The 16,192-nt window shown below is 37.2% G+C and overlaps 1 protein-coding gene across 2 annotated transcripts in view; it reads left to right on the forward strand.

Moving 5' to 3' along the window:
• The window catches only part of LOC130454634 (mycocerosic acid synthase-like), a 38,798-nt gene extending 33,091 nt beyond the window's left edge, over positions 1-5,707 (forward strand). For both annotated transcript variants that reach the window (XM_056800073.1, XM_056800074.1), the window contains exon 7: positions 161-5,707. In XM_056800073.1, coding sequence (XP_056656051.1) covers positions 161-5,656 — 5,496 coding nt within the window. In that variant the 3' untranslated portion in view covers positions 5,657-5,707. The remainder of the gene's footprint in view (positions 1-160) is intronic.
• The last annotated feature ends 10,485 nt before the right edge of the window (positions 5,708-16,192 follow it).

Consider the following 16,192-nt stretch of genomic DNA (forward strand, 5'->3'; position numbering starts at 1 on the left):
CTATTGACATACTACTTTGAAGATGCTAAGGTAGGTTGATATACCACTCCTCAAATGGCAAATTGTACATTCAAAGTAAAATGTTCCATTCCCATTTGGGATTTTTTAAGCTAGGAAGCCTATACTATTCCATGTTACTGAATCATATTTTCTATAACAGGCACTGGAAGACTACAATAAAATCTGGGGTGTTATCAGCATGAGTGCAGTGAATCAGGATGGACAATCAGTAACTCCCATCACCAAACCCTCTCAAAAACAACAGGAGAAACTCCTAGAGAGCATTTATTCAACTCACATCAACCCATCAGTGGTGCAGTATGTTGAAGTTCACGGCACGGGAACACCTGCTGGAGACCATGCTGAAGCAAAGAGCATAGGCAACATTGTTGGCAGGAGAAGATCTAGAAATGCCCCTCCTCTGAAGATTGGTTCAGTGAAAGGCAATATTGGTCACACCGAGTCAGCCGCTGGAATCGCTGGCCTAATTAAAGTGCTTCTGATGATGCACCATGAAAAGATCGTCCCATCACTCCACTATTCCGAGAGTGTGAGTAGCATAAATACGGAAAAGTTAAATCTCTTCATTCCAACTGAAGTAGAAAAATGGGAAGAGTCCAGAGAATTTGGCAGAGTAGCTGGTATAAGTAGTTTTGGATTTGGAGGGACCAATGTTCATATTGTTGTCAGACAGTTTAAGCAGCAACCTCAGGCTATACCTCTTAAAAGGCCCTATGAATTATTTCTACTTTCTGCAGCTTCTAATAACTCCCTCAAGCTCGCAATTGAAGACACTGCTCAACAACTAAGTCAAAGAAAAAAAGAATCATTGCAGGATCTGGCCTATACTTCAGTGTGTAGAAGGAGCCATGCCAACTACATGTATAGAAAAGCATTTGTGACAACCTCCCTAGGAAATCTGAAGCAAAAGCTTAATTCAGCAGCTAATGAAAAAATATCTTGTACAAAGGGTCCTCCTGAATTGGTATTTGTGTTCTGTGGTAATGGGGCCCATTACAAGGGCATGGGCAAAATCTTGCTCAGTTCTGAACCAGTATTCAAAGAAAAGTGCCAAGAAATTGCTAATCTGTTTCTCAAATATGAACCCATCAGGTTCCTGGAATTAATAGAAAAAGAATTTGATGATTTTTCAAGGCCTAAAGTAACCCAGCCACTCCTTTTCATAATTCAGGTGGCTTTAGCATCCCTTCTGAAATTCTGGGGCATTAAGCCTGCTACTGTCATAGGTTCTTCAATTGGGGAAGTCGCTGCTGCCCACTGTGCTGGATTTCTTTCCCTTGTAGATGCTGTGAAGGTTATTCATTACAGGAGCATGTTTCAGTCAAAGGTAGTTGGAGGGAAAATGTTGGTAGTTGGAAACATCCCTATAGAGGAGATTTCAAAAGCCCTGATCCCTCATTCTAGAAAGGTGTGCATTGCATCCTTCAACAGTCCCAACTGCTGTACTTTGTCTGGAGATGCAGATTCTGTGAATGCCATTCATGAGGAACTAGCTGAGCAATTTGAGAAAAGAAACATATTCCTATATATCTTACCTGTTCCAGCTGCTTATCACAGTTATATGATGGATCCAATAGTCAAAGACATTAAGGAAAATATAGGAGATCTGGCAAAGCAAAAGCCAGAAGCAGAAATGATTTCAACTGTGACCGGAAGAGTAAGTTCTAAAAGAGATTTTACTACAGGCATATATTGGGCCAGAAATGTTCGAGAGCCAGTTGCTTTCACAGAAGCCATTACAACTTCATCTCAAGGAAGGAAAAACCTAGTATTCATTGAAATAGCTCCTAAACCATATTTCAGAAGAATGATAAGGGAAATTTTAGGAGAACAAACATTTGTCTTTCCTTCCCTACAAAAAGAGAAAAATTATGAGACCCTTTTTGCTCTGGTTGAAAACCTATTTGAATTGGGATATAATCTCAATTGGCCACACTTCTATGATGGGTTGAAAGCAATTCCAACAGACTATCCCAAATATCATTTTGATCATCAGAATCTCAAAGATTACTTTCAAAATCTTCAGAAGCAACACAGCATGACCAGTATCAATCATCCTCTCATCAGCAATGGGGATAATGGTTTAGAATTCATTTGTACAATATCCCAGGATACCACACCCTATGTTTATGAGCACAAAAATAATGGTGTGCCTTTGGTTCCTAGTGCCTTGTTTGTAGAGCTTGGCTTAGCCTCAGTGATGAATAGTTTGAGACCCAAAATGCCTTTAAAGGACTATCAGATGAGCATCACTTTTGTAGCTCCCTGTATGGCAAACAAAAATTTCCTAGATTTGAAAATCCAAGTGGAATTAGGGAAAATAGCAACAGTATTCAAAATACTTTCTTTTTCATCTGCAATTTATGCAACAGGCAAAATTGCAAAAATGACTGAAGCTTTGAATGAAAGAAAACTTCTCAGCCTTGAGAGCATCATACAAAGGTCCAACTTAGTCATAACCGTGAATAAAGTTTATGAAACCCTCTCTCTTATCGGTTTTCAATATGGCTCTGTTTTAAAACAACTAAGTGATATTTTATACTGTGATAAGCTAAAGGAAGGCATAACAACCATCACAGTAAATGAAAAAACTGGAAGGGAAATACTTGACTATTACATCCACCCAGTGCTATTAGACTATTTCTTGCAAATGACAGCTGTGATGGCCACAAAATGCATAGAATCTGAAGGAAAACCTGGATTCCCAACTGCCCTTGGCAGCCTTGCAGTCTTCAGACCCCTAGAAGAGGAGATGCAGATTTATATAAAAATCACTAAATCCACTGAGAATTATGTAGAAGTGTGTGGATGCTTTACAGATAAACATGGACAAGTTTTGGCAGAACTGAAGAACGTAGGGTTTAAGTTTGTGACTTCCATTAATGATAATGTCTTTCTGGAAAATAAATGGAAAGAAATCTCTTCTATACCAGAGGCCATAAATTTAGATGAATCGCCCCAGTTCATAGTGTTTGCTGATCAATTTGGAGTAGCTCAACTCCTAAAACAGTACTTGCATAACAATTCCAAGTATGTCACATTGGAGGAATGGGAAACAATTCAAAATTCTGAAAGGGCAGGTGACATGATAAAAAAAGAGATCAGAGGTTTCCATGATGTGCTATTCATGTGGGGGATTCAAGAATTAAGTGAGGAAACATCAGCATTACTAATCATGCAACATTTAGCTAAGTGTTGTGAGGCATTTCGTCAAGTTATCTTGGCACTGAGAGAAGAAAACGATCATTGTTCTGTGACAGTTATCACTTATAGAACAACATCAACAAATGTGAATCACATTAATCCTGGATATGCTCTGCCTGGCATGGTAAGAAGCTGTTTTGCGGAAGTTCCAGAGATCACATTTAGGATGATAGATATCAGTTTTATGAATAAAGAGGAAATAGCAAGTTTAGCACAAGCTATCATTAACTATAAAGGGGAAGATTTTCCTGAACTCTGGATTAATCAAGGAAGAATTTACACTGCTGAAGTCAAATGGACATCTTTTCAAAACTTTTATGATGCTCCATCTCCAAAGCATCTTGAGAACTCGGAAATGTTTACTTTATACACAGCAAATCCATATAAGACAACAGATCTATCTGCCCAGTTATTAGACCATAAAGTCACCTACCTTGAAAACCATGCTGTTGAAGTTCAGGTAGAAAAAATTTGCATGCATTCAGAAGACTATTTTCCTGTCAGTACCTCTAGTTTGACCTTTGGTCAGACTCTGTACTGGACTGAGCACACGATGGAAAAACATCAATTGCTAGCACTGGACTTCAGTGGCACAGTAACCAATACAGGCAAAGGAGTGAAAGAAGTAAAGGTTGGTGATCATATTGCCACATGCTTTCCAATTGATGCATCATCAAAAATCTTAATTCCTGACACTGTCTGTCTTGACACCACAAAGCTCACAGTTCTTAGAAGTGCACCTTGTGTGTCATACTTCATAATAGCTTGGAAGATTCTTATTCAGATATTATTTCCAAGAGCACAGCCACTTGCTTCCCTTGCTATCATTTCCATGGAATCTGAATCTATTCTAAGCAAAGTGCTAACGTTGGTTTTCAAAAGAAATGACTGGAGAGTCAGTCAAGTCTTGCTCTCTTCTGATCTATGGAATAATGTGCAACATTGTCAAGTTCTCATTTTTCTGCCTCCATTAACAAGCTTCTGCGTAGAAATGCTCTCTGATCTTTCCCACCTCAGAGATGTGGTGTTTGTTTATGGGGGTCACCAGCCTGAGTTTCTACAGCAGCTCTTTCATAATGGACGAGATTATATTGAGGTTCACACAGTAAGCCTGAGCCAGGTTTTTCAGAAATCAGCTCTATTAAATTCCTACATGGCTGTCTTCAAATGGTTATGTTCAATGAATTTGAAAGAGAGTACAAACTTCAGTTATTCTGTTTTTCAACAAAATAGGTCTTGGGCATGCACAGAGCCAACTCCTGACTCCTACTTCACATGCAAAGCCATCCCACTTCTTGTGTTGAGAGGACGTTTACCAGAAAGTGAAGTTTCTGCTATACCTAAACATATAGCAGGAAATAAATTGTTTAGGTCAAATGCCTTATATATTGTGTCAGGGGGACTCTCTGGTCTTGGTTTTGAAACAGTCAGATTTATTGCCCAACATGGAGGTGGCCATGTGGTGATTCTTTCAAGAAGAACTCCAAACACTGAGCAAAGAAAAGAAATACAATCTTTAGAAAGTCAAAATGAAAACTGTAAGATCATCAGCTTACAATGTGATGTGAGCGCCATCTCTGAGGTGGAAAAGGTGTTCAGTTACATTAGCAATATCTTTCCAAAGGGCACAGTCAAAGGGGTATTCCACAGTGCTGTTGTGTTGGATGATGCGCAGCTTGAAGCTCTGAACATCTCTCGTTTTGAGAAAGTACTAAGTCCCAAAGTGGCAGGAGCAATAAATCTTCATTGTATTACTAAAGGGCAGGAGCTGGATTATTTTGTCTGTTATTCATCTATTACTTCATTCCTTGGGAATGCAACTCAAACTAATTATGCTGCTGCCAACTCCTTTCTTGATATCTTCTGCCATTATCGGAGGAACTGTGGTCTTGCTGGTCAATCCATTAACTGGGGAGCTTTGAATGTTGGACTGCTGCTAAATAAGCAGAAGATTCATAAGTTTTTGGCAAGCAGAGGAATACTTACTCTTCAGAAATCAGAAATTGATAAGTTCCTTAGTAAATGCTTGCTTCTGAATAATCCTCAACAAGCAATTGTTAGATTTGATTTCAAGACTTTACAGGACTGCTATTTTTCTCAGGTTCCACCTCTCAAAATTCGTTTTTCAACAATTTTGCAAGAAGAAACCAAGCAGTTGTATGAGTCTAACATAGTTGCTCTTGAGAATTCATCTCAGTCAGAGAATGAAGAGTACATTACCTCCCTAGCAAAAGAAATCAGCAATACCAGTCTCAAAGACATTTCAATGGATACAACTCTCGTGTCACTTGGCATAGACTCTATGGCAGCTATGACCCTGAAAAATAAGCTCTTCCATGACAAAAGGGTAAATGTTCCTCTTATCAAACTACTTGACCCTAATGCAACTCTGCTGACTATAAAATTGCTTTTGCGGAAACTAAGCAAATGAAATAGTTACCAATGGAGACAATATCAGAAATAAAATAATCTAATTTTAGAATAGTTGGAGAAAAATAACAAAAGTGAAAATTAAAAAACAGAAATATAAAATGAGAAACATGGTGCTTTAGGGATGGTAAATAATTAACTCACCATTTTATTCCTCTCAGATTTAAAAAAAAAAAATAGGGATTCAAACATTATAACAACTATATTTAGAGTTTACTAGAATTAAGGTAACAGGAAAAAACCCTCCAAGAAGAACTCCAAAAGAATATTTACAACACAAAAGGATTATTAACTAGAACCCTATACTATATCAAAGATATGTACTCTTATTATTTACTATAAAATAGCTCCAAATAACCAGAAACATGCAGATTCATTAAAAAAAATTTTTTTCAGCTTTAACGGGATAGTGTGTCTTACTGGGAAAAGAAAAAGTGATTAGAAAGGTTATTTGTTGAGTATATATCATAAGAAAAGGTTTTGGTATAAGATCACAGAATTATGCAATTTAAAAGTAGTCAAGGTCCTCAAAAGCCTTCAAGTTCAACTTGAGCCTAATAAAGAAGTCCCTTTACAACATAACTGACAATTGGTCATCTAGCCTCTACTTGAAATCCTCTAGTAAAGGAAAACTACATCTCAAGGCACTCATTCAACTTTGGGGTAGTTGTTAGGAATTTTATCTTTATATCAGGCCCTTAACTACTACTAGCCAATTCGGTCCACTGATATTGGCACAATGATCTGAAATCTCCTTCTAAAGAATATTTAGCCACTACATCATCTATCCTTTTAGATCAATCTGATTTTTTTCAACTCAGCAAACATTTATGAAATACACTGTGCTAGGTTCTTAGAATACAAAGGCAAAAAGGAAAAGTCCCTTTTATCAAAGGGCTTGTGTTTTGCTGGAGTAATGCAACAGATACACAGAGAAGTGAAGTCAATAGAATTTGATGAAAGTGAGAACATTAAAAAACTAGGAGAATCAAAAAAGACTTTGCTTTGAAAGAAAGTAAAAAAAAATCTAAGCTTTAAAAGAAACTAAGGATTCTAATATATAGATATGAGGAATAGATTGACAAGAAATGGACTGCCAACCTCAGTGAATTCAGACTATTTTGACTAGAAAATGGAGTAGATGAAGGAGTATAATAAAGGGAAAAAGTCTGGAAAGGTAGGCTGAAGCTAAATTGAGAAAAGCTTTAAGTGATAGGCTGAGGAATGTATATGTTATACTAAAGGCAAGAGAGAACCACTGAAGCTTTTTGAGCAGTAGTATGACATGGTCTTGTTTGTACCTTGGGAAGATTATTTTCTCAGCTATATGGGAAATAGATTGGAGGAGGGAAAGACTTGGAAGCAGGTAAATCAATTAAGAGATGATCAAAATAGTCAAGGTGAGAAATAAGATTCCCCCCCCCCAAAAAAAAAAGTCTGGATAAGATTTGTTAACTGATTGGATTTCAGAGATAAGAGCCAATAATGACTCTTGAGGTCATGAATCTAGAAGAATGATGGTATCCTTGATAGAAACAGGAAAGTTTGAAAGAAGAGCAAGCATAGAGGGAATATGATGAATTCCATTTTGAAACTGTTGAATTTGAGATACTCTTGGTTGCCTAGGAGTTTTCTCGTAGGCAGGTGACATTGTAAGAATGGAGTTCAGAGGATTCTATCTGGATATATAGTTTTGGGAATTGCCAACATAAAGATGAGAATATAATCAGAGAGCTAATAAGAACACTATGAAAGATAAAGAGAGAAAAGGTCCCTAGACAGAAATGTGAATTATATTCATCCTTAGGAGGTAGGGCATGATGGTCTGGTAAAGGAAACTGAGAAAGAACAAAGAGATAGTTGTATCAAAACAACAACAAGAAGAGAAGAGAATCGGGTGTTAAACTGTGTCAACAAGGTCAGAAGGATGAGGACAGAAAAAAGTCCATTTGGTTTATCATTTGAAATTATTGGTAATTTTGCAGAAAATTACTTCTGTCCAGTGGAGGTATCAGAATCCAACTTGTACAAGATTGAGAGGCATGTAAAAAAGTGGAGACAATAAGAGTAGATAATTTTTTCTAAGAGTTACACTAGGAAATGGAGAAGATGTAAGAGAATAGCTTGAGAAGATAAAAAGGTAAAGTGAAACAACATTTAAGGGAAGGAATAGGGTGTCTTTTGTAGAGAAAAGGAAGGAAGCAAAGAAGGAAGGAAGGACTTCTCTGCAATAGTGAAGGACATTCGAGATTAAATAGCATTCATATGTAAGAGAACCTAGTCAACTACACAGGTAACGGACTTCCTCCAGAAGTATTCAGGAGCCCACAATAGGAATGGAGAAGGCAGATGGTCAGAGAAATCCAAGGTTGGAGGTTAGGTAAAGCATGGGGAGCAATAAGGAAGGAAGCTAGGAATTCAAAGTTGGGGTTGGCATTTCAATAAGCGGATCAACTATGGGATCTAGACTGAAGGGAGAAAAAAAGGCCAAGTTAAAGATGATAGACTGGAAGAACAGGGATAGGTAAAAAACACTAGAGGTCAAGGTGAAGACAAAGAATAAGTTTTGGAGGAGTAGAGCAAAGGGAGAAATGGTAAAGTAAAAGATTATAATCAGAGAATAAAAGTTTAGAATTCAAGATCATTTGGGTTACATAGCTATGGATGATGGCAAGTTCTAAAGCATGATTATACTAATTAGGGCTTTGTTCCAACATTGGTGACATTTCCTTCTACAAGGTATAAAAATCCTCATTTGCTCCACTGTTTGACTATGTTCTGGAATTAATATGAATTCCTGGCACTGTCCTGTGTTGCTGCATTCACAGGGCATTGAGGATAACTGCTTTACATTCTAGGTGAGGCTACATCCTTGAATTTAAGGGAAACTGGTAGAGAAAAAACAAAAGCTAAGAGAACAGAGAAAAATAGGCATTCCTGGGCTTGCTTTCCTGGAAGAAAACAACCCTGTAGTCATGTAGGTGCTGTTCCAGAGGACCACAGGTAGCAAAGAGAGAAACTACTCTGTGAGGTCAGAGAGAAGCATCAAACTTCTGCAGACTTGGACTATATAGATAGATCCTGGTAGCAGCCAGAGAATCATGTACACCAAGGAGCACAGCTCCTTAGAAAAGGAAGAACTACAAAGCCCCAGAACTAGCAATAGATAAAAGTTGCAAGGAGGTCCTGGAACAAGTTAGGAGAACAAGAATGTAAAAGAAAACAATGGAATGGCAGAGATAATCTAGAATAGTTCCTGGACCAAACAAAAATTTCAGCAAATAAGCAAAAAGGGATAGAGTAAAAAACTTTGCTATTTTCTTGGCAAAGATACTGAAGTAGTTTGCCATTTCCTTCTCCGACTTCTTTTATAGATGAGAAAACTAAGGCAAATAGGGTTAGGTGACTTGCCCAGGGTCACACAGCTTGTAAGAATTTGAGGCTGGATTTGAATTCAGGAAGGGGAGTCTTTCTGATTTCAGGTCCAGTGCTCTATCCACTATGAAACCTAGTCATTTGGACTCTGCAAGCCAGGAGAAAGGAATTAACCAATCAACTCCAAGTATGTTCTCTTTGCAGAAAGAATAGGGCTCAATCCCAGGGAACATTATATGTGTGAAAGGTTATATGCTTTCTGGAAGATGGGGCTTACAAGAAGGATGAGCTGCTTAGGTATTAGCCCAAGTGCTCTCCCTTTTTGTGAAAAGGAGGTAAGGACTCAACCAGAAGTCTGGTGCCAAGACAGCTACAAAATAGCAGAATAGAGTACAAGAGAACACATTTAAACAATTTTTTTAAGTGGACCAGGAAAAATAAGTCCACAGAATCCAGTGACCTTGGAAATCATCTAATCAAAAACCTACATAACTTCTGCTAAACCACTGAATAATGGCCTTTCATTATCAACCAAAGGAGCCCAATTCATTTTTGCACAACTCTAATAGAAAGTCTTTCCTTCTCTCTTTCTGAGGAAGGAAAATTATCTACCAGAGTTCCGTTACATGTAGAAAGGGCTAGATTTTCTTAAGCCTTATTCTGTAGAGGTTATGCTAGTTTTTCCTTAAAAACCACTGAACTAATGTCAATAACCAAACTAACAGAAATTGCATGCTTATCTCAATAGATGCAAAAAAAAAGCCTTTGACAAAATACAACACCATTAAAACCACTATTATTGTTAAAAAGGAGTCCTTTGACAAAAGTTGGAACCAGTGTTCTAAAGGATACTAAGAATGGAGTAACTGCTTTTAAGCTCCTGCCATTAGGGATTGCTTCATTCATTGTGTTTGTATTTCCAACACCTAGTACAATAGCTGGCATATAGTAGGTACTTAATAATGCTTGATGAGTATTAAATAAGTTCATCATGTCTACCCAGTGTAACCACTGAAAATGTGGGTTTCAAGACTGTGAATTGCCAAAACTATAAAGATAATTTTTAGTGCCTTGATTTAAATCAAAAATAAGTGGTCGCCATGGGAAAAATTCCCAAATATGAAAATACCCAAGTCAGCTGGGTTTTATGGAGATTTTAATTAATACAAATGAAGGAATTAAGGAGAGAGAGAGAGAGAGAGAAATAGAGAGAGGGAGAGAGAGAGAGAGAGAGAGAGAGAGAGAAGAGAGAGAGAGAGAGAGAGAGAGAGAGAGAGAGAGAGAGAGAGAGAGAGAGAGAGAGAGAAGGAAAATAGTAGGAAGGGTCTAGGCCATTTGGCCTAGGCCTGAGCCTTAAGAGAGACTAGTCAGTCTTTTATCACTCACCACAAGATCATCCTAAAGCAAAATTCTAGTCCTTCACTGAAATCCTCAACTCCTGAACTCAGTTCTGAGACCCAGCTCCTCCAAACTCCAACTAAGTTCAGAGAGCCTCCTCTGAACTCCTGACCTCCTTTTAAAAAGAATTTTCTCTTATGTCACCTCCCCTAAATTTTCACATCTACCAATCACAGTAGACATTTTCCCCAGGACTGTCCATTCTTAGTTCACATCTTTTGTTATCGCCTTCTCTGATTAGATTATATCTTCTGAGTATTTCATATCTCTTTGCTAAGCTTGTCCTTTGTAAGTTGCTTGACCTTTTAGTGATTAATTTAACCTTTATAGGTACTTAGCACCCTTTTGTATTAGATCTAAAAATAGACCTAGCTTAAGGTTCTAGCTTTACTATAAGTATGAGTTAGGGACTTTTTCATTGTTCCATCAGGAGTTGAAAACTTTATCTTCCCCTAAGGCACTGTCTGAGCAGGGTGGAATAATTTTAAAGTTCTCAATACATTCCTGACCAAGTACCTGCATTGTTTAAAATGGGGAAAAGCTTATCCAAATCTTCTAAGGTACAGTCTGAGCAGTTTTAAGATTCACACCAGATGCAAAGGAGTCTGAACTAATATTTCCTAATCCAGATCACTTTGGATAGCTAGCCTTTGGAATTCTTGAATCTTTGTGAAAAGTTATCCCTAGATGTACCAAATGGACAAAATTCACACATATAGTAGCAAAGAGGGAAAGAACAAGAACATTCTTAAAAGCATGGAAGAATGTGGCACAATCAAGAAACTGAAGAAATAGAACTGCTTAGCTCCAACTGACCTCACATTTGAGATTTGAGAAGAAAACTTTAATTATTAGCTAGGAGCAGACATTCTTCATCAATTCCTAAAATATTAATTAGCCAGCGGAGTCTGTGGATGTCAGAAGAGTTCGAGAAAGTTCAAGAATTCCAGGGTGTATGAAAAACTATAAAATGGGTATCATTCCTTTCAACATTGTAGCAAGGGAAATTACAGGGTTCAAAGAATTTGATTAACAAGCCCTCAAGACTCAGAATTCTCCTAGGGAAAAGTTCCAAACTGTTGAAGAGACAGTATTTTTCAACAGCAGTCTGGAGCTGAGAAGTGAATCCTGAAGGGTGCAAATCTGATCTCTCCTGGACTCCCTTGGACATCTTGGAAGCAGCATCTTTGAATACCATCAAGCGAGAGTGAACAGGAATTTCCCCAATACCCTCTGGTGGACAGAGAGGAAAATTGGAGGAAATCAAGTCTCTCTTTTGGACATCTGAGGACTCAGTTGGATTCCTGTACCTGATCCATCAAAGGACTAAGTGTGAGAAATCTGGTTACCTGTTGGACTTGCCTTTAGGAATTTATGTACTTAGTTAAGGTAGTTTAATAGTGGGTTTAATTAGAGGGTAAAGCAGTCAGATTTCCTTTCTCCCATTTTCCTTCTTCCCTTCATCCCTTCTCTGTTAACAAATTCAATATTATTTATATGTGCTGTTTTCCCTTTGTATTGCCTTCCTTCCCCCTTTCCAAAATATAGTTTTAAGATTTGGCCAAGCCAGCTAGGTTAAAAAAAACAAACAAACAACCTATTTTTTTATAGTTATATAGAAAAACACTTAAGTTTGTATAGGGAAGTCAGAGACTGGAAGAATTCCATTTGCACTCAAAGAGTGGTATATTCCACAAGGAGGGGGCCACCAGAACTCTGAGACTCTAGCTCAGCTGGGAGGGACATTTAATCATTAAATACCCTCTGCCACATGGGTGGCCATATTGGATTTTTTTCTTCAATTTTTTTTAAAGAATTTTTTCCCCCTTTCTTAATTGTTTGTTAATAAGTTATTCATAGTAGATTATAACAACTCAAATTCACTTGGATATACTTTATTGTCTATGAATATAAACATGTCTGGGGACATGGTAATGGATTTTTTTGTCGTGTTATGGGAATGTGTTTTGCATATCCTATATATTGTCTTTGTACTTTTCCCTAATGTATGTTCAATGGGTTTGGATTATCAGTGGATGAAACCTTTTATGGAAATTACAATGAAAACTGTCTTGTCTCATGTCCCCATATTGTGTATCTGTCTTTGTGTTCTGGATAAGTGTAGGCTGCTATTCTTTCTTATTGGCAAATGGTTTAAAGCAATAATGATTTGGTTGACCAAGGATTCAGAGCTCAAACTAATGGTAATACATATGAAACAACAGCTGGACCAGATGGAACTATATATAAATGATAAAAAGTTTGTGAATACAGAATATGACTGTGGGAAAAAAGTAAATACTGGTATAAATGGAAATTTGAATAGGTTACAACAAGAAGAGGCTGGAGGGATGGTTACTCTGTTTCCATTAAGAGATCTCCCTGTAGTCTCAAGGGATGAAATCTTCCAAGCCAAGACATACAAAAGATTCACCCCAGAGAACTTGGAATCCATAAAGAACCCCAGCCTTTGTGGATGAACCCAATCAAGTAATTAAGGAGATGAAGAGGGCTATTGATTTATTTGACCCCAATTATAACAATTTTGCCCTCTTAATGAAAGAACTATTAACAAAATGGGAACATAATAAGTTTATAGAGGAAACTAGACAGGATCCCTTGTTACCATCATGGCCAGAAGATTATTCAGACACTGACATGAACAGCAAAGGGCACTATGGCACAATGAAGGAATGTAGACAAGCAATAATAGAGGTCATGGGTAGGCATGCAAAAAGATCAAATGCTTGGTCAAAATTTGAAGGGATAAAACAAAAACCCACAGAATCTCCTACATCATTCCTAGACCGAATCAATGAAGCAGCTGAGACATATCTTAAAATGGATGTCCTTGAAGAGGGGACAATATCACATATAAAGAAAATATTTGTAAAAAATGCCATTCCCAAAATAAAATTATTCTTTAAAAACAATTACCCTGATTGGGAGGAAATGGAGCTGGAAGACACTAGACAAAAGGCAACATACTTGACCACAGATAATGAAGAAAAATGGCGATAGAGAAACTGTGCTAGAGGATCTTAAAACATAGGGAAACAGAAAGTAAAGCTAAAGAAAGTGAGATAAGAGGTTAAGGCAGTGGCTGCATTAAGATCAATGAAGCCTAATAATAATTATTATAAGCCAAGAGATAGAAGATCAGGTTCCCAACATTGTTTCCTCTGCAATAAGGTCAGCCATTTTGTAAAAGAAATGTCAGTATAGAGGCCAGTTTGCAAGGCAAATGAACAGGTATGGAGGATTTAATAAGAATAATAACAGGAATAATAACTATAATAATAATAATAATAGCTGGAATAATAACTACTCAAGGAAAAATAATGGAAATGTTTGTCAAAATGCCTGCTGCCAGGGAGCCCAAGCACCAGATCTCAACACAATGCAGGACTGGGCTAAGTCTGGAGCAAGGCCTAAATATAGTCAGATTGTTAAGGGTGATCAGAGCAAAGGGGCATGTTCCTTATGACGGTTTCTCCATTGTACTTCTGTAATTAAATCAAGGGATAATGAATTGAGAGTAAATGAAAGTGAGTGTAATGGTAATAAGATTAATGAAGATATAGATGAATTGAATCAAAGGATATTATAATTAGTGTTACTAATTGTAAGGAAAAAGAAAATTGTAATATAAATTTAGTAGAAAATTCTAATGAATGTAAAATAAGGGAAAATAGTGAAGAATGTAAACTGGATAATGATAATGAGATTGTAAATAAGAACAATGATACCAAGGTGACAACAGATAGTAGTGGAAAAGCTGATGGAGTTAAAAGACACAAAATCCTGGGAATATCATGTAGTTCAAGCAGATGTAAACTTGGATGGACAGGAAATAACTGAGCTTTGTTCTGATGTTACTGTGCTAGCAACAGTATTGAAAACATTTCAATCTCCAAACAGTTACAGAACCATATGTTATCTGTCACTATAGGTAATCAGATTTATGATCTTCTGGTTGATACTGGAGCCAGTAAATCAGTTTTGAAAAGTTATCCTAAGAAATGTAGAGCTGTGGGTACAATGGAAGTAATAGGAGCTACTGGAAAACCAGAGAGTAGCAAAATTGTAACCTAAAATGATTACTTAGATCCTTTATCTGTAAAGTATGCCATTTCTTTGTATGCCAGATTGTCCTATGAATCTTCGAGGTAGGGATTTATTATGTAAATTACAGGCAACAATCCAATGTACTGAAACCAGTCCCTTGTGTACTTCCATATCCCTTAACTAAAGAAGCAAAAGAAGGCATAAAACCAATCATTGAATCCCTAATCCAACAAGGGATCATAATACCTTGCTTCTCAGAATATAATACACCTATACTTCCAATCAAAAAGCCAAAGTTAGATCAAAATGGCAAAGTCAAATACAGATTCTTACAGGATTTAAGAGCAGTAAATGATCCTGTGGTAAAAACACATCCTATTGTACCAAGTCCAGGTGCTATAATTTCTCCCATTCTAAGTCAGGCAAGATATTTCACCATGGTAGATTTTTGCTCAGTGTTTTTCTCGATACCAATTCACAAAAATTCTCAAAAGATCTTTGCTTTTACCTGGAAGAAAACTCATTGACATGGACTTATTTGCCCCAGGGATTCACCAATTCCCCCAAGTCAATTCTCACAAATTTTGAATAGAGACCTTAAAACCATAACATTCAAGGAAAGTAAAATAGTGCACTTTGTTGATGATATCCTCCTTGCATTCCCAAGTGCTAAAGTGTGTCTTATAGATAGATTCTTGTGATAGAATTAATAAACATGGGCATAAAATCTCCTGGGCAAAATTACAAAATTACAGTGGGTTTTGCCTCAAATCCAATATATTGAATTTGTGTTATCAGAGGATTCCAAAAGTATCACACAGAAAAAAATACCAGACATCCAGAAACTGAGTGCTCGTAAAACCAAAAAGAAACTCAAGAGTTGTTCTTGGAACAACTGGTTTCCGTAGACAATGGATACCAGGATATAGTGAATTAACACTGTGTAGATGTAACCAGGAATACAGAATCAGAACCTGAACATCTGAAAGCCTCAAGTAAGCTTAAAGAAGCCATTTTATCTGCCCCAGCTTTGGGTATCCCGAACTATACAACTATTTGTCAATGAAACTAAAGGTAATTGTTTCTAGTGTACGGACACAGATGTTATGACAAAGTTATCACCCAACTGGATATTATAGTTGTCAGCTTGATCCAATAGCTGCTGGTACAGTTCCTTGTCTAAGGGGTGTAGCAGGTGTAGCTGTGTTAGTCCAGAAGTCAGCAGATTTAGTTTTGGGATGTCCATTGACTATATATTATTCATAACAAATAGAAGCACTAATGAGGAAATTTCGTACTCAAGCATATTCAGACCAACAAATATCTAAGTATGAAATTATACTCCTAGGTAGTGAAAACATCCAGTTGAGGAGGTGTAGTATATTAAATCCAGCTACTCTTCTTCCTGATTTTCCAAAGAACAGTGAACCATTACATGTGTAGACGTAGTAGATCTAGTGGATATGCCTAGGATGGATTTGAAAGACACTCCAATCAAAAATCCAGACTTGGTGTTATTCACTGATAGTTCTTCATATTTGTGTAATGGAATTAGATGAACAGGTGAGACACTATAGTATGGATCATTACCTAGGAACATTAGTGCTCAAGGGGCAGAGTTGGTCGCTTTAAAGCAAGCATGTCTTCCAGCTGATGGTAAAAGTATAAATATTTCTACAGACTCTTGTTATGCATT

This window comes from Monodelphis domestica, chromosome 5 (genome assembly GCF_027887165.1).
Source record: "Monodelphis domestica isolate mMonDom1 chromosome 5, mMonDom1.pri, whole genome shotgun sequence".
NCBI lineage: Eukaryota > Metazoa > Chordata > Mammalia > Didelphimorphia > Didelphidae > Monodelphis > Monodelphis domestica.